Source organism: Calliopsis andreniformis, chromosome 8, assembly GCF_051401765.1.
Source record: "Calliopsis andreniformis isolate RMS-2024a chromosome 8, iyCalAndr_principal, whole genome shotgun sequence".
Lineage (NCBI taxonomy): Eukaryota > Metazoa > Arthropoda > Insecta > Hymenoptera > Andrenidae > Calliopsis > Calliopsis andreniformis.
Genome location: NC_135069.1, coordinates 2513044 through 2537918, shown reverse-complemented (window position 1 = coordinate 2537918; position 24875 = coordinate 2513044). Strand labels below are relative to the sequence as shown.

The 24875-nt window shown below is 46.7% G+C and overlaps 1 protein-coding gene and 1 long non-coding RNA gene across 6 annotated transcripts in view; one reads left to right on the top strand and one right to left on the bottom strand.

Moving 5' to 3' along the window:
* Window positions 1–18184, bottom strand: part of LOC143182235 (uncharacterized) — a 66912-nt gene extending 48728 nt beyond the window's left edge. The window contains exons 1-2 of one of the 4 annotated variants that reach the window (XR_013002411.1): window positions 18065–18184; window positions 12416–12535 (exon numbers count right to left, since the gene is read on the bottom strand). This is a non-coding gene — a long non-coding RNA (uncharacterized LOC143182235). Of the gene's footprint in view, window positions 1–12415; window positions 12539–14339; window positions 14421–18064 lie in introns of those variants that run through there. The other 3 variants (XR_013002410.1, XR_013002413.1, XR_013002412.1) reach the window with 3 other exon arrangements.
* Window positions 1–24875, top strand: part of LOC143182227 (uncharacterized) — a 59039-nt gene that overhangs the window by 26752 nt on the left and 7412 nt on the right. For both annotated transcript variants that reach the window (XM_076383116.1, XM_076383115.1), the window contains one exon: window positions 2292–2524. In XM_076383116.1, coding sequence (XP_076239231.1) covers window positions 2292–2524 — 233 coding nt within the window. The remainder of the gene's footprint in view (window positions 1–2291; window positions 2525–24875) is intronic.

Genomic DNA, 24875 nt, shown 5'->3' with positions numbered 1-24875 from the left:
ACGACGATTGCGCCGTAGCCACCGTGATTGCGGCAATTTCAGCCGCCCTCCCTGCGAACTCTCCCGTGTCCCACACTGGGTAGCTCGCACGTGTGCGCCCTGCATATGATCTCCGACGTTAATTCGTGCCGACGCGTTTAAATCAATTTGTCGCGGCTCGAATACGACGCCTACTTGTGCACCTTCCATTTCCTTTCGCGAGCTCCCGAGCAATCTAATTACTGATTACGTTTTAACTGTATTTTGTGATTGTAGAAACGTGGTCTTTTCTTGGAATTATTTGGAAATTACAGAGGGTAAATTTTTCCTGACCCAGGTATGGGTCATGGAACTATGATTATGTTAATATTGAAAAGTAGATACTATTCTCACCAAAGCTTCAGAGGTTTCCTATCCTTTTACCCCTTTTCTCCTTATTCAGCTACCCTTGAATATGGTACTGGTACCCTTAGGGTGCTGACCCAAACTGGGACTCAGGATCTCTCCTTTCACGACGAAGTCAAAAAGAGATCTGAGGACTTAAAGATCACAGTGCTCTACTTATACCCCTCCAAGGCATCATGATAATATAATTACACCTGATTGATTGTTTACTCAAGTTATATAAACCTACTGAAGACCTCTCAGAAATTCTAGCTGCATATATTATTAATAAAGTTTCGCCTGTTACTCATTATTAATTACTATCAATTATCATTCTCATATATCTATCAAATTTCACTAACTTCCAAGTAGTTTCTCACTTCAAACGATCAATCCACCAAGTCGAAAGTAACGGACACTCTAATCCCTTTCTCCTCTAATAGATTCTGGAATACGTTTGAATACGGGATGTTCAGTGAGCGGGCGCGCATACTTCAGGATCCCTGACGGTCGTGCCTCCATTGTAAACGCGTCGATATGATCTCGTGTCGCTGAAGCTGTGGCGAGGGTAACGCCTACGTCAGAAATTAGCATAGCCAGATCTCCAATGAAGATTAACCCACAGAATAACTCTAGGGACATTTCCGAAACTTCTCCCTTAAATCGGTTTCGTCGCGCTTCTGTGCCACGCGTCGCGTCTCCTCTCTAACAATTATCAGTTTATTCACAAATTTTATTAAACCCAATTACACCTAATATCCTGCTACATTTATATCACACTTTTTAAGAGCACCCAGTATCTACATTACATAACACTTCTTCAATGTCCCTTCCGCGAAACCATCTCATCTCGTCTTTCTTACAACGATCAATTCGCAATCTCTTTCGCGGCCAGCCAATAAATTCATCCAGGATGCGCCGACTGATAAACGATACTTTGATAGGCGATCGCCTCCGGGATCGCTCATTGCTCGCAATAATTTTCGATTAGTCACAAAGTGCTCGCGACGTCTCAGCTCGCGGCGAACTTGGCCCGATTAACCCCGACGACGCGATTCCCCGACACTCACGGGCATCCCATCAACTTCTAATTTATAACCATCTAGAACGCCATCCAGGAAACTCGATTGCGAGGCTCAGTTAAAAATATCGCGGTTCGTCGCGACGCGACATGACTCGCGAATCCCCTCGTCGGATCTCGTCGAATCGCGAGTCGAGACTGAACGATCGTAATCGCCGTGTCGCCGTGACTGGCTCTTTATTTATTGCCGCGATTACCGCGTTTATATCTTAATATCGAGGCTCGATCGGCCGAAAGAACGCACATTAGCGTCCGCAGATTCCTCCTGGCATTTCAAACGGCGGCTGCTCGCCGCGAGGATTTATTGATTTCCAGCTACACACAATGTAGTTTCTCCAGAGGAGCCGTACATACAAATTGCACCGCGAGCGATGGCCGCGGCATAATTATCGACGTCCTGTGAAACGCGTAGAAAGCGATTAGGTATCCACGCTGAATCAATAGAAAGCTTGCGTGACTTATGTCACCCGACGTCGTAGATCATGGGTCTCCGATTTTCCAAGTCTATTAATTATTATAATTGCTCATGAGACACTCCCAGCGCTATAGAAAATGGTATCGTTTCTAGATAGTGGGCCATTAGAAAAGAGAATCGAGGCTATCGAGTTCTCTGTATATATCGACAGCCACAAGACAGACTCTGTAATCGACTGATCTTGTAATTAAATTAAAGACACTTCGATGGGAGTTGCCAGCAGGAGCCCCGAATACTTTCTAAATATAAAATTTCCAGGCAATAGTCTAAACATATAAAATCCCAAACCAGCGATCGTAAAGTGTGGAAGGGTTATCGTTGGCTTGCTTTCAGAGATAATCTCATAAAAGTGAATTCTGTGTGTTGTTTCAGCCGCGGAGATCCGAGAGGCCCTTCAGCACGCGATCAAAGTGTCTCGAGAGGGTAGCTGCCAGTGGCCCCGACCGAGGGTGATTCCAGTTCGCGACGTGTACCCGAGTCCATCGACCACCTACGTGCCCCACTGCGCCATCCTGCACAGGTGCTCGGACGACACCGGATGCTGTAGGTCGGAAGCGCTCACCTGCGTGCCCAAGCACTCGCACCGCGTCGAGCTCTCCTTCTACGTGAGTCAATCCTCGATTCTTCCGCGATAATTCGCCGAATCATTTCCCGTGATTCATTCGGTCGCGACAGGGTCAAGCGTTTCAAGAGAGAAAATCGCAGTATGAGTGCAAGTCCAGTGCAAGTCCAGTACAAGTCCAACAATCACAATTTTGAGGCACTTGGTTCCAAAGTGCAGTTCTGTGTATTTTCTATATGTGGACTCCAAAGTCACTGTAAGAGGTCCACTTATTTCCTTAATCAGTTGTTAGTTTTGAGATTATTTGAAAATGATTGATTTTGCACTTGTACTGTTCTCAAGCTCACCGAGATTCAATTGATGTATGACATTCCATCTCAGCTGACTTAAGACAGAAATAATTTCGATCGACAAACTGAATACAAACACCATAGATAAATTCTGAATACAAGCACGCGTAGAAAGATTCACGCTTCGCTTCTGATGGATGCTGTAAACTTCCAAAGAGGACTTTATCTTCAAACAGAAAGTACCATTAATCTTGTAAACTATATTGCAGGAAATTTATTATCGCGGAACCTAGTCGTGGTATGTCCCAGCATGATTTACTCAACAAACTGTCGCCGATATCAGAATATCTCGGCTCGATTTGAGACTTTGTTAGACACGTCGAGAAATTTCTGTCCCGCAGCTGGGTAATAAGCCCCGACGTTATCGATGCTCGCGAATTCGATGACTAACTCGAGCCCAGCTTATCTATCGCGAGGCAGAAAGAAAGAGTCTCAAATTCCTCGACTCTCGGACCTGCCCATTAGTGTCATGGAAAACGAGTACGTACTCCACGTGCTCGATGGAATGCCAATGTTCTTTGTTCGACGATCGCATACGCGCCTATGATCGAGTGTCAGAACTTATCAGAGTCAACGATCGTTTCTTGCTCGCCGATTTCGTTTCGACTGGCTCGCGTAATTAGCGTTTCTTCTGCGGCTCGTCCGAGACAGCATGGAGTCAACGCTCGACTAGGGATCAGGTTCACGTGCATCGACTATGGTATTCATGGGCATCGACCCACCCTTCCGGGACCAGCGTAATTGGACGGACGACACGCGCCCTCTTTCACGGTGGTCCCCCATCGCGACGCGTTAACCGAGCAAGACTATATTTATGCACGAAATTGATCCAGGAAGATTATTGGTTCCCCTACCTTCGCATTATGCTTGATTGTCGTCGATGCACGAGCATAACGTCCCCTCACACTTTCTCGAGAATGAGACGTTTGGAGTCGACCTCTCGAGACCCCGAGGACGGTTAAGCGATCCAAGGATCGCGTGGATCGAACTCCTCGAGAGGCAAAGCCCGTGGAAACGGGAAGAGATCGAGGTGGCGCGGTCGTTTTCTCTTTGAGGAAAGACTCGCCGACAAAGGGCGTTCTCATGGACCTTCATTTCGCGAACCGGTAGTCGGCATTGTGTTACCTTTAAACGCGAGCTTCGAGCAACCCGATACTTTGCTGCGCCGTTTTATTTCGCGATTATAGAGAGCTCTGTTGATACGCCTATTTTCCCTTGTTTCCCTTTAGCGTGGACGAACCTCATTTTCGATGCAGCGTCGTGATAGTGAGTGTGGCAGGAGGGTACTGAAATGGTACTGTTATACAGAAATTCTTCATATATTGGAATTTTCAAATTTTTAAATTTTCAAATATTCAAATATTTAAATATTCAAACATTCAAAAGTTCAAAAATTTAAATATTCAAATTTCCGACTATTCAAATCTGCATTTTACAGACTTCCAAAGTCTTTATTCTAGTGTTAATTATAGAATGAACTATGGTGGATTTGAACATGCCCGCCTGACGCAATAAACACGAAGACAGAAGCATCGCTACTGGAATTTCTTCAGCGAGAGACGGTCAATTAGCCGCTAATGGCATTTCATTGAAAGTGCCTGGTCTGAGGCGGGTTGTCGTAACAGCATGGAAAACGATTTCTGCGATAAATCACGCGAGGTAGAGGAAGGTACGCAGGGCAGTTATTCGTGAATGTATCAACGACAAAAGCTGGATAAAGGGTTCCTGAAGTCACAATGCTCGGGTCTCACTGATTGCGCGTGGCTACTGCAGACTGTATGCGTGTCGTGGGTAATGAATTCCGTTTTTGTTGCTAATAGAGATTGCGCTACGACACGCCTCTATTCACGCTCTGCAGTTCCACAGACTCCTTAATTAATCTTCTACGCATGGAAAACAGGGAGTAGAAGAAACTTCGCGTCCTTCGACTCGACTTCGAACTTCGCGAGAGGGGTCACGAGTGTCCCAGGCGCAACAAGACGGCTATAGATTTTCAGTGACGAATGCCCCGTCCTGATCGAGTCATTAAACCTTAGCGATCTTAATGAATCAATTACTCCTGATGGATCTATCGCATTCCTCCTGGACGCGAACCGCGCGACGCGGATTAGATTGAGCTACATTCCTAGGCGATCCGACCGAGCATCCGTCGACTCTTTCGCGTCGGTTTTTACCCCGATCGGTCAACGAACGCTTGTAAATGCCTCCTTCGAACTCCAAACCAGAGAAGCACGGAGCCGAGGCCACGGTACACTTCAAAAGGAACCAAAAAGTTAGAGCCTCGAAAAAATATGGGCCACCTTCGTTAAAGACTCGCCACTCGAAAATCTGCCGCGGTATAAATCGCAATAAGCGGGCCGCGTAATTGTCGATGCAGAAGCGCAATAACGCCGCGGGTGCAATTTGCATTTCGCCGCAATTACCGTTCGATCCTGCCAAGCGGAATTAGCATAAATTCTCGCTGACTGTCGGTGGGAATCGGCGGGTCGCGTACGCGCACGATCGTATTGTCGGCTTTTTGCCAATCGTCGTTCTTACTAAATCGATCCCTCTGCCGCGAGTATGCGATCGTACTCCCGGATCCTTGGAACGCGCTGATTGATTCCTCAAGGAGAGATCGCTCTTGTAGAATCGCCTTTGTCAGCCTCTCACGAGGCGCGATTCAAATAGACTTGTCCGCAGGTTCGACGCGCTTTACGATCATCCAGTTCGCGTATTTCTGTCAGTAGAGGCGAGACAACGAGCCTCGCGAGGGCTCAGCGCGGCGACGTGATAAACGACCGCGAGTATTTCATAAGTCGCTCGCGACGCAATCTTTGACTGTCCCCCGTCAGCTGACACTTTCAGCGGGCTTGATTGCGGCCGTAAACTGTCTTCTCGCGAGTAAAAGCAGGGCTAAAAAAGTGCAGGCTGGCGAGCAGCCAAAAAATTCAACGACTCTATACAGCGACTCCAGAAATTGATCAAATACTGAGCAATAAAATTCTCACACCAACTTTTATACAGGTTTTTGTAACTGCAAGACTTGAGAACTAATCTACGACAAAGTTTCTATCTGGTATTTGATCAATCTTCTAAGTCCCGTGAAATTCCTAATTTCTGTCGCGTCGACGATAATACTCTCGACGTATTTCTGGACGCGAAAATGTTAATTGCGTGCCAAAGAACAGAGTAGTTTCTAAAGTGTATTTTATCTGGGCAGGGATCGCTCGGAATATCGCTTACCCGCACACCCACGCGATCAGCGAAGCCAATCGCGAGCAGGGACTGATTGTAATAAATGTACCAAGCCTGAGGTCCACTAAGGGTCAGTCCGCGAGGAAAGCTATAAATTTAATAGGATACATTGGGTTTTTCTGATAGCGCGCGACACGTGGAATGCGAGCAATCCCGACTCCGTTTACGAGCTGCCTTGGACGATGCTATTAAGCCATTATATCGAGTAATTTCTAGCTTATCAAGGAAACGCGTCTCAGCGTCGATCGACAGAAGCTGTGCGATTAAAATCTCGCAGGAAATGGGGAGAGAAAGGAACAAGACTGTAGCAATCAGTAGAGAAGGTTGAACTCTGAACGCAAAGGTTTCAGCATCTACTTGTGATGTATTCTGCATAAAACAAGATTAAGTGTTATTAATTTCTCAAACTCTTTCATAATCTCGAAGGAAAATCACTTATCAATGACGTACTTCGTAAACTGCGATTATATTAAGCAATTTTCAGTCAGTCGATGAAATTATTCAATCAAAAATAGATAAATGAACTATTTCCTGCTGAACGGTGAGAGATCGTTTCAACTTGGTTGAAATATCTGGCTTCAGACTGATCAACTCGATTGTCCAACCAAAAGATGTCTAAAGTAAACGTAACTTTAGCAGCTTAAAATGGAAATGAAAAAAGAGAAAAACTTCTACAAAGAAGTCACACAGTAGACGAGACGACTCGCTCCAATTGCCTTCTATAATTATCTCGAGCAACCCTTCTCGGTGCCACCTGTCGAGGGAAGTTCCTCCATCAACTCGCTCATCAAATGATCCCCAGATGACGTTTCTCGTATATCCAGGCTCCTTTCCACCTCCTACGAGTGAGTCAGTTTCCTAGCCTGACCCAACTTGGCCGCGTATCAAATTTGGCCAGCACGAATGTACGGGGCTCTTGTTGCCAGTGCACATGTGCAAGTGCATTATGCGAATACGTAGATGTCCGACAAAGTGCGACACGAGGCACAAACTTAGGGTGTATTAATACCGGTCCACTGGTGGCTTCCGCGATACCGAAATACGCTGATTTATGGTCCACCTCTGGACCCATCCTCCTCACGGGGAAGGAAGTGGGTTAACGTCTGTCGATCGTTAAAACCCTCTGGAAACTGCACAATCAATGAAGACACGATAAACTTGCGATATTGCTGGTACTACAGCGCCAAGAATCCTGGGGATCCTCAGATATCCATTTTTCGAGGTGGAGTCTGTTCATTTTTTGAATGGAAAGGAGTACTAAACTCAAACGAGACTTTTGTGAGCCAGAGTGTCCCGAGAATTGCCTAGAAATCTCAGAAATAGAGAAACGATGTTTAGGGTTCAGGAGATGGTCCTTAGAACCAACCAGGGACCAAATCTTGAGCTCTGAACTACATGTTTACTTGTTGGATGAGAAGGAATAGTAAGCTCAAATCGAAATTTTTGTGAATAATTCCCTTTCACGAGATCCAGTGAAAGGCGTGAGTCAAATCTTTGGAGAACTCAGCACGACGATTGCGCTCGGAGCGACCACGCGTTGCTATGTCAGCGTCGAGTAGCGTTCACTTTTTCAAAACGACTAAGTCCCCTGCATTTGCATAAGCAGTAGCTGCCTTTTTTGCTCGAGCAGTCACGACACTGCCGAGGATAATGTATCGAGTTTTTCCCCATCGAGGCGTGACAGATCGCGCGAAGGTCTTCGATTTCCTAGCCAGATTTCTCCGCGAATCCCACGATCGTTTGATTCGGTAATGGTCAATGCAGATCGCGTTACCACTTGTCCCAGTTCCAGATCTCAGGTTCAGAGTCCTCTGTGGACCACGTGTCTCAAGAATTCACATCAAACTGTTGGATCTATCACCGCTAGACACTTATGCCCACGAGATGACTGACTTATCAAGGCTGCAGGAGCACAAAAGGCTTCTAAGAGCGCGAAGAAGTTTCAAGAGCGTTAACCAACGAGCCGAGAAGAACGTTTCAATGAAGAATCTACTGTTGCTCGCCTTTTAACGAAGTCGCTCGATAATTCAAAGTAAAACCATGCAGGCACGCGTTTACGAGCTCCTCAGAGTCCATCGTGACTGGAGCCATTCCTATCGGCCCACTATTTATGCCTCACAGCCATTAGTTATCGCGAAAGCTTTAAAGGCGTGCGCTAGCCTCAGTCGTAATTCGGGGCGACCCTCCTGCAAGCCTCTCTTTAGGATATTAAAGTGACGTTGACGAGCGATCGTCCATAAAGGGGAGCCGTGAATTTTTCTCTAAAGAATCACCTAATTGATGCAAGAACGGTGCCACGATGTTACTGTAATGGTCAAGAAACTGTTAACCTGGATACAGAACCGCAGTAAACGATTTGGAGGAGCAGAGTAATCAAGGAGGGTCTGACGAAGCTAACAGCTGCACCATGCTCACTGCCAAGTGTTATAACGCTGGCCAGTGGCAAAGCACAGTGGAAACGTCTTCAGGTTTCCTTGCTATTGTTTTATATCTTCGAAGAGACAAGCTCGCGTTGAGTCTGTGTCATTATAAAGGAAAATAAAGGTGATGGAACGCTGCTGGCGTTAGCCTGAGAGTGAATCGCTGATGAATAAGCGTTGGCAGAAGGCTGTGTCATGTTGACGGAAATGTGGCATCTACTAAACCCTAGTATTTAGTTACTTTGATCTAAGCCGGATATTCCTCGAATCATTCCCTATGAATCTTGACTTATGTCAGTCTTGCGACACTAAGAATCAAATTGCACACCAAGGCATGATCCCCCGCAACGTTTACCCTTACTCTGAAATATTTAAAAAGTACCTGTGCACACTGTCTACTTAAAATACTGCTCCCATGTATTCCTATCTGAAATATTAGACCAAGTGAAGTACTCGACCCACCAGGTCCCTTTAGAAATTTACCTACAGCAAAGAAATGGTATCCACGTCGATTATCAGCAGGACGAGAATCCAAAGAAATTGTACAATTTTTTAGACACGACTGGGGAAAGGTTCAGGTCTGTGGGAGAGTCCCTGGATGCACCTGCGAGCTTTCAACAATCTCTACCCCGAGAGAAAGGAACGACGTTACAATCTCAGGGAATGTGGTAGATCCCAATCGGACAGGATGAGGTCCAGTTATCGTTTTTAATGGTTTTCTCGAACTGCCAGCCCGCTGGCTACCAGAAACTCTGGCCACCGAGTTGCTCCTGGCTAGCAGGGGACCTCACGTAAGATTAACGATGTCCGTCTGGCGTGAATGGGGACTCGCGTCGACGCAGACATGCCCGTCATCTTAATGGGACGCCAGCGTGGCTCTTATTTCAGAATTACACCTGACCTGGTGAGGTCCTGACAGGTGGTGGCGAAAAGAATGTCGTCCCGTCGAGGGCCCTTATCGCGTAAGCCTCTTACGAGTACCTCGGGTTAAACTGCTCGAACCAGGGGAAATTAACGACGTCTCGACGAACGTCGTTTAGGACCAATGCACGCGAGCGATATTTTGACGCACGATTTCATCGCGATCATATATTCTTCTTTGTTTTCCCAGGTACAAACAACGAAGACAGATGTATGATCGCAACGAAATCGTGCGTCAAAATATCGACTCACGATAGTTTCAGTCTGAAGTGGATAGGTACCCTTAAACGCGTCGATTCTTACTATGCCAGGGACCGAAGCAGAGTGCTCTTTAAATCTCTCTGAGAGTCTGAAACGCCTACAGAGCAGTCTACTGGTCTACTCGATCCTACGCCTACCGACTGCAACAATACTCTCCTCCTCTCTACGCAGTAACTTGAACCGAGTTCCGATCACCTGAACAAACCGCGGGAACCCCAAGCCGAAATCGATCTAGCGCGGTGCCGCTTCCATTTGCCGCAAGAAAAAAAAGGTAGAGAAACAAAACGAGGGTAAAAATCGATCCTCTGGGGTGGAAGAGGAAGGCACAGAGTCACGACTTCCTTTTCCGCTCGGAGCCTCGCCTACTCGCGCTGACCCCACAGGGTCAACTGTCAGCCAGCTATCGATAGTCCCGCCTCGTACACGCCAGACATGCCCTCACACGCTAAGCACTGTGTTATTTCTATTTTTGTTCGATGCCTGAATAGGTGCGCGACGTTGTGCATATAGTGTTGAGGATATAATAGACTTTTCAGTAAGAAGAAAGTTTCTTCAGACTGATGAGGAATATTCAAAGTACGGAAATTTTCAGCTTCTAGAGTTTCTATTTGCTTGGAATCGTATTTGGAGTACCTTATATAAAGGGCTATCAAATACAAGGTATTTGATAAGAAGGAATAGAAATTTGAAATGATTCTACATACCAAAATAAAATAAAAATTAAGAATGAGTTATTAATTGTGGAAAATACCCTTAAAATGCGAGGAGAACTGTGTCTGACTACAGACTTATTCTACTGACGCTGAGTATCAGACAGGTGAGCCTGATATCAGTAGAATAAGTTCTCAAGTTAGACAGTTCTAAATCCAATTTCAACATTCTTGATTTTCCTCTTATCTTGCCACATAGAATCATTTCTAAAAATTCCTGATACCTATTGTCGACTATTTTGTATCAAATTATGCAAAACGTTCTAAGATCTCTACAGTCTATGACTCTAACTCAGACTTCTTTTTCTGCCAATGAATACCATCATTTACAATGTACGTCCGATAACTTACGATCAGGATTCTCTAGGGAGCACTGACTCGATAATCGACCAGGTGATCGAAGGGCCAGCTAGCACAGGCGCGAGCTAATCCGATGATCCTTAGACACGAAGGACCGTTTCACGGTTCCCCCGCAGATTTACAGGCCATTGTCTAGACGCGTCGGAAATGGGACGTGACACGCGATGAAAATTCGCGATAAGGGACGAGACTGTTTGCATTCGCTGTTTTAACGTCCTCGAGACGGAAGTACCGAGACGGTGATGAACGACGGTGTCAGATAGTTATAAATGCAAGCACGCTGCTTAACATCCTCCAAACGCAGATAGACGCGACTCAGGGCCGCGCGAAAAAAACCAGGGAGAAGCTAATTCCTTAGAGGCCGAGGGATTCTAATTTGCGCGGTGACGCGAACATTACACGCTATTTCCTCCGATATGGCAACGGAAACTTCGAATGGTGGTTTGATTCTCCTTGTATCTTATCGCGAAGACAGTCCCCTTAGAGAAGTAATACTAGTTGCAACGAGCAGTAACAGGACGCTGCTTAGTAAGTCACACGGATAAGATTACATCTTTTGAAGTGCTCGAGGGACGCGATTTACGGGGTACAGTTTTTCGAATAAATTACGCCCGCGCGGACTGCAAACGAAGCGCTTTCAATTCCGCGTGCCGACGTCTATTCTCTAGCAACGACGTTCGAAATGATATTACACGCCGTTATGACCGTCGAGCTAATGAGCGTCTAGCCGCAAGAGTACAGTGGCTCCCGCGTGAAATTTCAGGCGACAGGCTACTAGGAGGAGTTATCGCTCCTTTTCTGTGTCGCGAGTGCACGCCGTTTCGCGCTGTCTTTCCCTTTCTTTCCCCTTTTTTCCTCCCTGTCTTTCGTAATAGATACTCGCGCCAAGCGGATTAGCATAAGACTGCTCGTCGATTTATTTGCAGCTCGTGCCGTGTCCTCGGTCAATCCTCATCTCGCAAGGAGAATGAGAAAATCCGCTATTTCAATGTGCAACTTTTTTCGCGCCGACTCAGTCGTGCTGTTGGCTATGAAAAGAAGGCAGATTAGCAAAGCGAAGGCGGATACAATGTTTTGCCGCCACTTCCGTTGCGAAGGAACTTTACGAGGAATATCTTACAGAGAACAGAGGAGTACTTCGACTTGACGTTTATCTCAAGCGAGCACTCCCGAGCAGCGGGATCCTTTCATGGGAAACTTGAGACCAACGATTCGCCTCCGATGCAAAAAGTAATTACTCGCCGAACGGAATGTGAAGTACTCCCGGAAGATAGGCAATTTCAATAGGAACGAACGCGGTGCATTCTTGGTCGAAGTCGGAAGAATCGCGATCTCAAGTGGTCATCTATTAACTCTAACATCGGTGAAACGCGAATCGAGATCTCTTTCTGTGTTTCCTCTCGAAATGGAAAGTAGAGGCAAATTTTTGCAAATAGTTAGAGAAAAGCTAAGCCTTAAGCGAACACAATTCATGCAAATATTATTAAATCATCCCATAAGAAATTCTACTTAATTTCACATTTTATAGTTTTAATGTGTAGAATCATCTCTTAAATTTTTGTGTCTAAAAGTAACAGTACCTATGTATTAATTTCTCTAAGAATAAAGTGATTTTCAGAAACATTAATTATGGGATGACTCAAGACTTAGGATACACTGTATGAACTCGACTCACCAATGCAGCTAGACTCCATCTCCAGATCTCCTCTCCGAAACAGGACAAGAACCCTCTGATTGTCTCTCGCAATTTCTCCACGCATCCTGCGTCTCGGACATCCGACTGTTGCTCGACCACCTGCGCAGATTAGACGTTCCATGTAGGCATACGCTGTAGCTTATAATTTACCATCAGATTCCTGGGCGCCAGTGATTCTCAATATCGTTCACCCTCTTCGAATATCGATCGAATGGGCCACGACTCTCACAGATATCCCTGAAATCGCGCCACAAGACGAATAGTCTGGTCACTAATAATAAATGACTGAAATGAACGGTGATTCGCATAGAAATTCTCGCCGCGGTCTCGTGTCTAAATTTGCCGCGCGACATCGCCTGCGGGACGACGTCGTCGGGGAACGTATTATGAATAAACCATTATAACGAATGCGCGTGTCCCAGGCAGCGGACAAGCACGAGAATCATCGAACACGCGAAATGACCGTTCCCTCCTGGCCCGACACAGATTATGTCCATGACTTACCGTGCGTCAATGGGCTGTCATAAATCTCGAGTCGTCATTGTGGAGGGAACGTCCAAGGAAGAGAAACGATTCTTCAGTGGAGGCTGCCACTTCTTGGCCAGCTTCTTGAAACGTTCTGTTTAACGGAAAACGTTGCGCGAAATCGAGGAGCAAAGTAGGCACGTCGAGATCTGAGGACGCTCGGTGAATCTGCAGACGTGAATCTGCATACAATGAGGAGGCGACAGAAGGAGGCTTTTAGTGCAGTACACGCTGTCCCCGTGGCAGAAGATGCGAAAGCAATAATATAAGAGCGGTGCAGGACGATAAATTTTCGAGCAGTTCCAAAGCGATCCCCAGTGTCGTTCGTCATCGTTCCTCCTGCAGGTTCGACGAACGAAACAGAAAAGGTGCGGCTGGCAGCTTCATTTAGCCAGTATACATAATTCAGAGGAACCGTTGGCAAGGCCTTGCTAGCGTCGTACGTTACAGAACTAAATCGGGTGCTTGGTCGTTCATTCTAGAAAGGAGTAATCTCGAGCGCTGGAATGGGCTGTGAAATTAGACGAACGATCGGAAGAAGCTAGCGCCTATCGTCATAAGACGCTAATCGAGGAGATTGCGGAATCCTCTTTGCGAGGCTGGACAAGGGTGAAGAAGGAAGGTGCTCGTTCTTCAGCGATTAACTCGGGCTTACACGCGACACTCGGCAGAAGACCGATCGGGGGACTAACCTTGGCTAACCTCCGCTCACGTGAACCCTCTCACGACGGACGTTCGTTAAGGCTTGATTATTCCTCGAGTTAAGTTACCACCGGTGACTGCATTATATGCGAGCTGTTCCACGGGCCCACGTCCCCCTGTACCAGCACAATATTCAACCTGACACACCGCTGCAGCGCTGGCCTGTGTACAGGCAGACATCTACGTGCAGGCAGTATCTTGCGGCCGCTGCCTGCAAGTACCTTCTGTCTCTAACTGCCAGTTAGAATGATAATTCCCGCGATTGAGAGAACCGTAGTTCCCCGAAACGACTTAACACGTTCACTAGGCTCTGCTTCATATGTGATAGACGTTATGGAGCTGCATGGTGAAGATGTTAATGAAGCACGTGCGTGCTTGCTTCCTCCTTGCTATGGAGGATACTAGATTTATAGATCTCTGTGATAGGAGATTGTAGAGTTTCATTTGAGTTTGAGGCGAGTCGGTATGCAAAGAGATGTAGAGGAGAAATTGATAATAGCTAGGGTACAATTTTTCGAATTTTCTGCAAATTTCAAATCGCCCGTAAAATTCAGATCTCCCACAAAATTGAAATCTCTTATAAATCTCAAAACTTCAAGTATTGACCCACGATCAAATGATCTTCTAATACATCCTCTTTCGCCAGCAGGCGTACCTATTCTCCCAGCGATCCCACCTTTTCCCAGAAGGCGGGATTAGAGTTCAAGTTCCAGTACAGTAAGCTCGCGATTGACTTTCTTCTGGTTGCACGTACAAGGTCGGTAACGGGCAGCGAGCCTAGAGTATCGTGAATCGCTAGAGCGCACGTGGAGGGAGCTTAACAATGCCAAGAAGCTTGACCACGCGTGAGACCGCAGACGAAAACCGCAAAAGGTAGAACTTTGGTGGCGACGACTCACGTAACATCGCGTGCACAGCAGCCTTAAACTTCCTCGACCAGGGCAGGATTAGTCGGCTACTGCATACAATTTCTGCTCTAGAACAAGAAGCTCCAACGAGGAGGAAATACTTGGTTGGCACTTACACCGCGTCGTTCGTGATCGCCTTGTTCTGCCTTGTCAAATCGCGCTGAAACCTCTGCCAGCGTCTCGTACAATCACGAACGAAGAGCTTTCTTGTTAACGAGACTTGGTCGAACCAGCACGACAGCCTCATGCTCGAAGGGCTAAAGACTGACCATTATGTATTTCGTGACCAGACCAACAGGTTGTCATAATTGTTCAATTGAACGATGGCCAGGGAACTTTCAATTCGATCGAACCGATGCTAGTTAGCATTTGCTCGCGTTCCACTAATTGGGTGCTCGTCCAGTCTATCGGTTCCTCAATTAGAATCTCGTTCCTAGCTAATTGCCCTGCAATCTGGACGTCGCTGCTCGACGGGAGTTTGCTTAATCAGAGCTGATTTGCCCGCTAACAGACTCGCGGAAGTCCGTTTTTGAGGAAGGGGTTAGTGAAGTGAGACGATTGGGAAGCCTGCACAGCTGCGAATAGTTGATTTAGCAAACTTGCATCCACGCGAAACTGGCTGGCCCAGCTTCTCCCTGCACGCGTCCACCATCCCTTTTCCTTCTTCCTTCCCTTGCCCAGTCTGACCCATGTCTCGAGATCCTCTTTTTTTCCCGTGTCTTTCGACACTGTCCAATTAAAAATCTCATTTATCTTTTTATCCCGCGAGCGGTATTAATTTGCTTCTTCGATGCGACCTCATGAATTTCTATTACCCTTTCGTTTTTTTACGGTTGAATACTTCTTTTCCTTGCGTCACCATTGTTATCGCGATAACATCGCTACTTGGCAATTAGTATTTTATCCTCGAATAAAATCCCGTTTGTAGACACCCACGAGGGGATACCAAAGCGGAGGTTGAGGTGGAAATATGTAAATTTCCTGGATGGAGGGTGGCAAGGTAGATACGAGAGCGACCAAGCGTGTCCACGGTTGCAAATTTGTTGGTTATGCAAGACGCGGCGCCATGCAGATGAGCCGCGCGACTACAGCGCAGGGCCTTCTAATTTATAGTAAGGCGCACCGTAAAATTATTCACTTGTCGCCGTATAATAACGTCTGCATCTGCACAGACCGTATACGCCTTCGAGCACACCTTCCTCGACTTTCTTCTCGCTTCGAGGTCCCTCGATTTCATGGTCTGACTTGCGACCACGTCGTTCATTGGGATTTTTAAATGCCTCGCCGACTTCTATTCTCATTTATTTTGGTCGAACGATTCCTTAAAAAGGAAGCCTTAGCTTCTTTATGAAAGGTCCAACCCTTTCAGAACTATAAGAATTGTGGGAGAAGCTTAAGTCTTGCTCTCAGGTCCAGAAGTTAACCATGTGGGACGAGTACTCGGTCCTAAAGGAGTAGGATTCGTCCTGCATCCAAGGGAACACCGCCACGCAACCACCTGCTCTCTGTCTCGTAAATTCCATTCCGGAACCGCGAGACCTCTGACGTTTTGCTCGCGACGCGCGCTACATCAAGATACGCTATGACGTGCTTTACGGGCACCGACTCTCCGAGACCTCTCCTACGATCCTCCCTGGATCATTGTCGTTCCGGTTCACTCAGGGCCATGCGCTGCATAATGCATCAGCGTTGATTCGCGACCAGGGCAGCAGGGTGCAACGACGGATTTTCTGCCGCGGTCAGGCTGCCCTCTCATACACAATACTATCGAAACGGTCCCTTTAATTGATTCGCCACAATGCTGCCTGTTTTCGATGCATTATGCATGCGAGCCTTGTGCAATTCGACCTGCCTTCGATAAATCAGTCCAGTCGAGGTATCTCTCGCCTGGCAGTTTTTCTCTGGGGCAAAGTGGATCAAGGCGCACTTGCATCTTCCACAGACAATCGAGACAAGATTGATCTTCGTAGGAATTAACAAGAACGAGGGCTAATTGGCAGGGAATGCACCGACTTGCATAAATGCAGTCGCTGAAATTCCATGGGAGGGAGACTGGATGCTTCCGCGAGTCGAGCTTTCTCTGGCGATCAGACACAACGGTCACGCAGAAACGCTGACTGAGAAAAAAGAGAAAAGAGGAGAGAGGATTGCGTGGCGACGATTATAAATCGACTAGCCGTGTCTGGGACACTGAGAAGTCTTCGTGTCCTTTGAGAGACCTCTTTGGAATTCTTTACAAAAGAAGTGATATATCCCACGAAGATCCTCGCCACGACAGATACTCCTCGGATCGTGATAAATCGCTCCAATTGGCCTTCAGCAGAAAGGCCAGGCTAGAAGAATCGAATTTGCCACAACAAATTACTCTCTGAGTTTGCAAGTAGGATCTGGATAGAACAGCTGGCAGCAACGAGGCGTTACACGCACAGTTACACGCCTGCTATGATGCAATTAAGATTATCTGTCGCTCGCGAAAGTAATCGACGTAACTCGGTTAATTCACCAGCACCATTAGGAATCCCTGAATCGCGGCCATCATCGTGACTACGTGTTCATCAGCTACCTTATCTCTCGAGGGGCGCAGAAGTCAGCGAGGAAAGCAATTTGACTGAGTGACTATGCTGAACAACAACAATGGGATCGAACGCGAAAGTATTGGGAACGAGCTGTCAGCGAGCATCGAGCTGGACAAAGGGCAGCGAAATAGAGGGCCATTCCTCGATCAATTTGTACTCTTGCGCAACAGGCTTCCTAAAATCGATGGACAAAGACTGGTAATAGCGAACAATTACATGAATCTCGTCGAGGCGATCCATGGATCCGATAGACAGCGATCGAGGGGAGAGACCTCACTAGAGGTCGTTAACGTAGACACGTGGGACGAAAGAATACGGTTCAAGGGCCTCCTAGGCGAGCCTTTATCCTCAATTAATGGAGCTTTGTCGATCACAGGACGCCATTGTTGCCCGCCACGTAAATCAGCCTCGGTGAATCATGTTGCTACGATACTGAAAAGAATCCTAAGCCAGTAGAATTACTGCCACCCGCTTGGTGGAGACGAAAGTGACTGCTTGAAAACACAGGACACGAGGGGATCGATCTCATATAAATTCGCGAAGTTATGACCTCGATGCATCTTTACAGATTGAGCAGCTAATGTTTTCCTCATTCGAAAGCAAACTATTTGGAGAAGACACTTTACATAAGCCTGGAACGCAGCGATGGACGAGAAGCAGAGTTAGAAGCAGCATTTTGCTTTTATTCGAAAGGCTGAAACCTCTTCGCTCGTTTCCACGCAACTACCGATTCCCCGAGGCTTACTGGCTCGCCGCGATGTCAGGTACATAATGGCAGAGGCACCCACGCCTTCCCTACACACCCACGAGCCCTAGCCAGAGCCTGAAAACGCGCTAATGTGCCCGCTCTGGCCTCGTTCGCCTTTTTCCATTATTATTTAGAAGCGCGTTGAATGCACTTTATGAATTTTACTCACCGCTGCAGTTGATCTTCAGTACCGTGCATCTCCTCCAAGAAAGCCTCCTTAAGCCTCAGTAAGAGCCTCCTAATTGTCTGTCGCAATTTCTCCAGGTGCATCCTTCGTCTTAGAAATCCGGCTGTCGCTTAACCACCTGTGCAGAAAAGATGCACTGTCAAAGTGTGTTAATCTACTATTATACAGTCGAGATATTCGTCCTGAAAATACCAAACGGTGAAATTGACGTATACTGATTGAAAGATGCAAAGAATGCACTTGGAAAGTTCGAGGAGAATGCAGAAGCTGCAAGAGGACATTTTCATGGTGCATCCCTTCTCTCGAGTAGCTTGCGCTGAAGTGATTAACTAGAATCATGAGTAAATCCATTTCCTGTTGATTAAGCCTCGCTATGAGAAGTTTAAGAGCCTCACACTGACGTAACCTCTTAATGGAATCGCCTCGAGCATGCGTTCAGACGTTTCCAATAGTTCTGAAAGACCGAGCAAAAGCCGCGAACCTACAATAAAAGATAATTACGCCATTTCAGGCTGAATCTCCGCGGTATTTTCTGCTTGAATCGTCCCTTCATTACGTCCCCGAGGCTAATAGCGTTTTAATTACAACCCAGTGGTACTGATAATCCCCTTCTTTCACGAGAGGAACGACGAAGGGAAGCGGAAAGCTTGTAGGCGAGCTGTGTCTGTCGACGCGTATAAGGCGCACAGAGACAAGGGAGATTCAATTGCGCGTACAGTTAGCACGCGTGGGCGTTAATGACGCGGTGGGACACGTGCGTGCGCGAAGAAACGCGCATTGACGCACCTTTGGATCCCTTGCCTACGGTCCCTCGAGCCAAACCCATCGCAGCGTTGCTTCATCCCTCTATTACTCTTTAATTACAGTAACTGACAGTGAGTCACGAGTCCATCCAAGAGAAGACTGAGATCTATAAAACTGTTATAATACTGGTACGTCTAGATTCTTCTTCATTAGACAGAAAAAGAAGAAGCGCTATTACCATCATCTGTTTTATTCTAGTCTGTATTTCTCCTTGAAGGAGTCATCAACGATCTATCATCAATGATCGAGGCTAGGATCCTTCACACCTGGACCAAGTGACTATAAAATCAGATGACACTTGCAGAGAGAAAGGCTCCTCGCGCGACCAGTCGAGCAAGAATCGCGGCGGTCGCGAAAAGAGGATGCCATTTTCTTTATGGTCGCTTATCGAGGGCTGCCATTAGACAGTCCCAGTCCCCTGTCGTCCCCCTACAGCCATTCATACGTTTTCACTTATGCCACTTAGGCTCGCGCTCACCTGTCCTGTTCATTAAGCGGCTCGCCGACGCGAGCTGGCCCTCCAACGCGCGCTGGACAGAGGGAGCAGGGAGGAGAGAAAGGACGCGAGTCAGGCTCTCACGCACGATTATTTATCATCGTGCCGCAGTGGCCGTGAACTCCTCACTCGCGACTTTTCTGCCAGTGACCAACCCTGACGTCCATTAGCGCGTCGCTCGAGGTATTCGGAACGATAGCCTCGCTAATCCCAACGCAGCCATGGAATCTGCCAGGACATCTTGATTACTTTCGTTATTTGGGATTCTTCGGACCGAAATTAAGTGGAGGACTTTATAAACGTGAGAGCTGAGATTGTAAGCATCGATGAAAGTCACTTCGCAGAGGAGAGAGATTCCTTGCGTTCCGACCGAATTGCACTGATGAGCCTTTGACCCGGGTGAATGAGAACGTAATGTGAAACGATTGAGCTGATTACTTTGGTACTTGGGGTACCAAGTGAAATGGAGATGCTACTGGATGGAGAAGGGGATCGAGGCTTGGAGGAAGTTTGCAGTAAATGGAAGGCAAACCTCAGTGAATCATTGGGTTACTCACAAGCAGAGTGTTAATTGTTCTTGAAAACCACTGTAGCTTACTTTTTCCTCTTCTTCTGTTCCCAACTTTTGAGTTCACTTCTTTTGTAGTCCTCGTAATTTTAACACAAGCACTACAATATCACTGCTCAAATAAGGAAAGCTAAAGTGAGGTCCCTTAGAATGTACAGAACCTTGAAACTCTCTGTATCGCGGGTATTGACTCCACCTCTAGATCTACTATCAGTCGCCGATAAGGAAACACGACATTTCATTTAGGAATTAAAAACAAGTGTAATATTTGCGACACAGATTTTCCTAGAATCTATAGGAAAGCTACGATGAAATGACGAATTCCAGCTGGAATATTCTAGCAGCCAAGTCCGCGCCGAAACCGTTTTCCTTTCAGCTCGCCGTCGTTTCCAAATGCATTCGCGAGGGGCCGAAGATATTCCATGAGTCAGCTCGGGGCGACGTTAAAGATCCTCGCGCCGTGGGACGCCGAGTGCAAAGATCCGACGTCGGAAAATAGTACACTAGGACGGGTAACTACCTCGCAGCCGAGTTCCTAAGTAACCTTCGAGTGTCCAGAAAGTGAACACGAACGGCCCGAAGGCGTTGCTTTAACAGTTCTTGTAGAACCTGGACCGACGCAATGGGAATCAGTTGCACGAAACCGAACGATTCTACGCAAAGTGGAATTCCAGACTGCTTGTGAACCTTCACGACCCCTAAGTTCTACTGAGATTACCATTACTATGATTGAGACTATTATACAGAACTTATTCACCGATTAACGCCTTGATACTACTTGCTAGGATCGTCAGAATTTTAGGAACTAGCCACTAGGTCCTATCAGCTCTTCAGATCTATCTACTAGGTATCAAGCTCTGTCTGTACCGATCCATTTACTATAATCTACGATTTTGTTAACATCTTTCACAACTGGGTTACATTACTATGCTCTTTGCTTTCATTTTGGAATAACTAAAGGTCTCACCTGCGAATAAATAAATGAATGACTGAAAAATAAAGACGCCGAGCGTCAAACGCTACACTTGCTCTACAGAAACGTTTGGACAAAGATCCTTGTACCGCGATAACAGATAAAGATCTCCGAACAAAGCTGAGCAGTTTACTAGCCACGTGTTGGTACTCGCAGCGCAATATCGCGTTTGAGTTCGTGTGACGTGTAATGTCGCCATCACGTTTCACACGAGCCAGTCGTGATCCTCGCAGGCCTCTTTTCAATTCGCGACAGGATTGCAGGAGATTAACGATCCAGGTAGCGAGCAACCGAGAATCGAGATTGACCAATCGTAACAACTGGCCGCTGGTGCACGCGCGATCGGACCCGAGTAATAATTCGAACGGATCGCAGCGACTAGGGGGGACGATTGTGCAACCGATGGAAGAATAGATACCGGAACGTTTCCATTCACGGCTCGGCCCGTTTCTCCTTTTCGACCACCGAAGACATAATTCTCGCGGCCACGATTAATAGACTTGACTCGAGCCTCTACGCGACGGCTATCTGGTCGCTAGCGAGCCGTGAAATTTCTGACGCGTTCACCAGCGAATTCCGCAGATTCGTGTAAAAGTCGAGCCTGATCAAATGGGAGGAAAAAGCGAGACGAATGAAGCTTGATACGAATCGAATCAATTGAATCGGTGAGTTGAAGGATAATATACGTCTCAAATTACCCATTTTCAAATAATCTCGAAGGTATATCTCAAGTCTAGAGCCAAAGTATACTAATCCTTTTGATATCTCAGATCCTATATTTCGGTTTGTCAATAATTTTCAAAGGTGACACCTGTAAAACTTGTAAAATCTCCTACCTACTAGAAGGGTTAAATTACACAGAAAATAAGCAGACTCAAGATACTCTGGCTCCGAGGTCTAGGTATGTAAAATACACAGAACTATGTAAAATATCTCAAAATCTGGTTTCTTGACTCGTCCTGTCCTTCAATTCGCGGCGTCGGTGGAGCCCGAAAGGATGGACGCAAAGAAGGAGCCGGCAGAGGCGCATCTTTATGCAGCCCACAGGGGACAATGAGGACATTGTCGCTGGTCGGACAAGGCTGACCGGAAATTCATTGTTCTTCTGCCGGACTCGAAGCGATCGGCCTCCCTTCGGTCGCATTCCAGCGTCGCTAATATTAACGCGTTGTTACCAGCCGGTTAGAGCACTCCTTCTGCGCAAGCTCCGTGAATCCTCGCCTCTCGAATCTTTACCTCCTTCCGACTATCTATTTCGATCGTTCACACCCGTGCAGTCGCCACCCTATTTCCAAAACTCCGGAAGCCTCGACCGCGCGAAGTGGATCATTCACGAGGCACAAGTTACGTGAAAGTGTTCGACAACCGCTTATTATAAGAGATACGTTTCAATGGGACCAGCTGGTCCAGCAGAGGAATTCTCGCTAATTAGGAACGTGGTCAGTAATTGCGTGTAATTCCTCTGATTGCCCACGTTCGACGGAGGAACGATGGTACCCCGAAGGCGAATGTCATCGAGGATGTCAGGGTATCGATTTCGAGCTGGTCGAAAGGCAAACAGTTGTCTGGTCCAGTGGATGGCGGAGGAGCTGTGTAAATCTTCTGGGCTGCAGCGGTTAATTACGGCAGGAAGCGAGCCCCTGTAATTAGAGACCCCTTCGAGACAGCTCGTCAGCCCACGACTGACCAAATCGCGATATTTGTGCTTCCCTTAGTCGCGTGGAGGAAATATCGAAAGGATTGATAGGAATCATTTATATTCCATTGTTCCTCGATTTTTCTAAGACGTTTCTAAAGAACTCGTTACTATAGTTTTTCATGTAGGAGCCATTGAAAGAGTGCAGTGGATCGAGAGTGCATCCTACTGTATTTCTACCTATAAATGGAACTCAGAAGCTGTTTTCTATAGCACACCCACGCTGTTCTATCGTTATCTTAGAAAGTAAAGTACATGGCGCCATAAAAACAATTCTTCCGCGATCATCAATCTGAATCATTCGACAGAAATGGTTCGAAGAAGTCGTAAACGCGCCGATTAGCAAGCAGTTAATGTATCGACTCGTATCGCGGGCTCAATTACTTCTCGTTCGGGTAAACACATGTCGCTGTCACGAACAGTGTTTCGATCTCGAAACTAAACGCTCTCACGGATAATAGACACGAAACGTGGCTGATCGAGTTAGACGGTTTTATCGCGCGACCACGAAACACCGGTTGTAGGAAAGTAGCAGAGCGGTTCAACAGTCGCTCGTGAGTAGATTTATCGTCTTTCGAACGATCGATCGATCCTCTCGAGAATCCAGGGGATAGTTGCACCCGAGGCGCGACGATAAATTTCTGGATCAGTCGTGAAAGCGGATCCCCAGATATTACGTGCGTCTTATCCACTTGCATTAGCTGGAATTTATGGATCCTTTCGCGTTCCACTTGAGCTGCTACCAATTCGGTGGAAATTAATAAGGCGGCCCCTGTGTAAATATACCGTGTCCAGGCTGAACTGCGACTTGCTTTTTACGAGATAAGGTCACTGACAGATTTGTTCACAGGTGTTCAGAGTACTCGTTAAATGAGAAAGCTACCATAGCATACTTTTATGTTGACTTTATGGTCTAATTTTTACGAAATTTCCTCAACTCTTTGTGAACAAATTCCTGGATTGTTTTAAACCTTTGATAACGAGATATCGAGATCCATTCGCCACTCTTCTTAAGGAAAGCCGAAAGAAAAATATCGAAAACGAGTCGAGGAATTATCCAGCTAATCCCATTTCAGTCGACACGCGAGTTTTGACGCGTTAAGCACCTGCTTAAGGATCGCTAAACCTCCTGGCGATTCCTACGTCTCATGTCCCCGCTGACAAATTATCGTCGACAAGCGAGAGATCGATCGCGACCACTCCAAACACGAACTCCTTTCGATCAGCCTCCTCTGATTCCCTGTGTGACTTTTTCCTCTACGCCCTTTCTCCACCGTTCGCAAAAACTGGTCCCCTCGACAGTCCTGTCGATTGACTTTCAAATCGAGATTCCTTAATCTTAGGGTTATCGAATCGATCGAGGCACCAAGTCAAAAAATGACACACCTCCGCGATCCTTTATCCCTTTAACGCAACCTTGATACACCCACGCTTCTATAACAACAAGCAGTTTTCGATAGGGAATAACAAATGGTTATTTGATGACGTTTATGGTGACCAAATTTAGGATGAAAAGATCGAAGCAAACAGATGCAATTCTGAAAATACATAATAGACCATAGCGTCGAAGGGGGTACCTCGATTCCTCTCGATCAAATATTCCCTCAGGTTCAATGAATCCTCGAACTCTTCAAACATGAAGAGAGTGGAGCAACCAGATACAATTCTAAAAGTAATAGACTATATCGTCGAAGGTGGTACTTCGATTCCTCTCGATCAAACAGTCCCCAGGTTCAGTGAATCCTTTTCAAACGACTTGGAACTTCCAAGAAGAGAAGCTTCAGAAAAATTTCCATTCGCAGCACCCTGTGGAAGATATTCACGACGAATTCGAGAACTGGTTCCCCAGCAGACGATCCCATTGACTTTTAAATCGGCTGTTCGATATCGATTCTAAGGAGTCGATGGATCGTGGCGTAAAACGCGATCTCGGTGTCCCACTAATTTCTACGCAGACCGATGTTGTTACACGTGCGCGAATATGTACGTCGATACGTCGCGGCACGCAGTTTCAGCCCGCATTCCGCGACTGCGACCGTGCAAAAACGGTGAAACGTTCGTTCGCTTAAGTTCTTGCCGTGTTAAACGCGCGTGTACACGATACTGATGCCCGATCGCGAGGCGGATAAACGAGGCATGCGATGAGCATGGAAACGCTACAGCCGAACCGCTGTACAAATTGCCTCGGAATAATGACCGTTTAGCTGTCTATGAGAGTCGCCTTCTCCTAACTTGTAGCGCGTTTAAGTCTCTGTC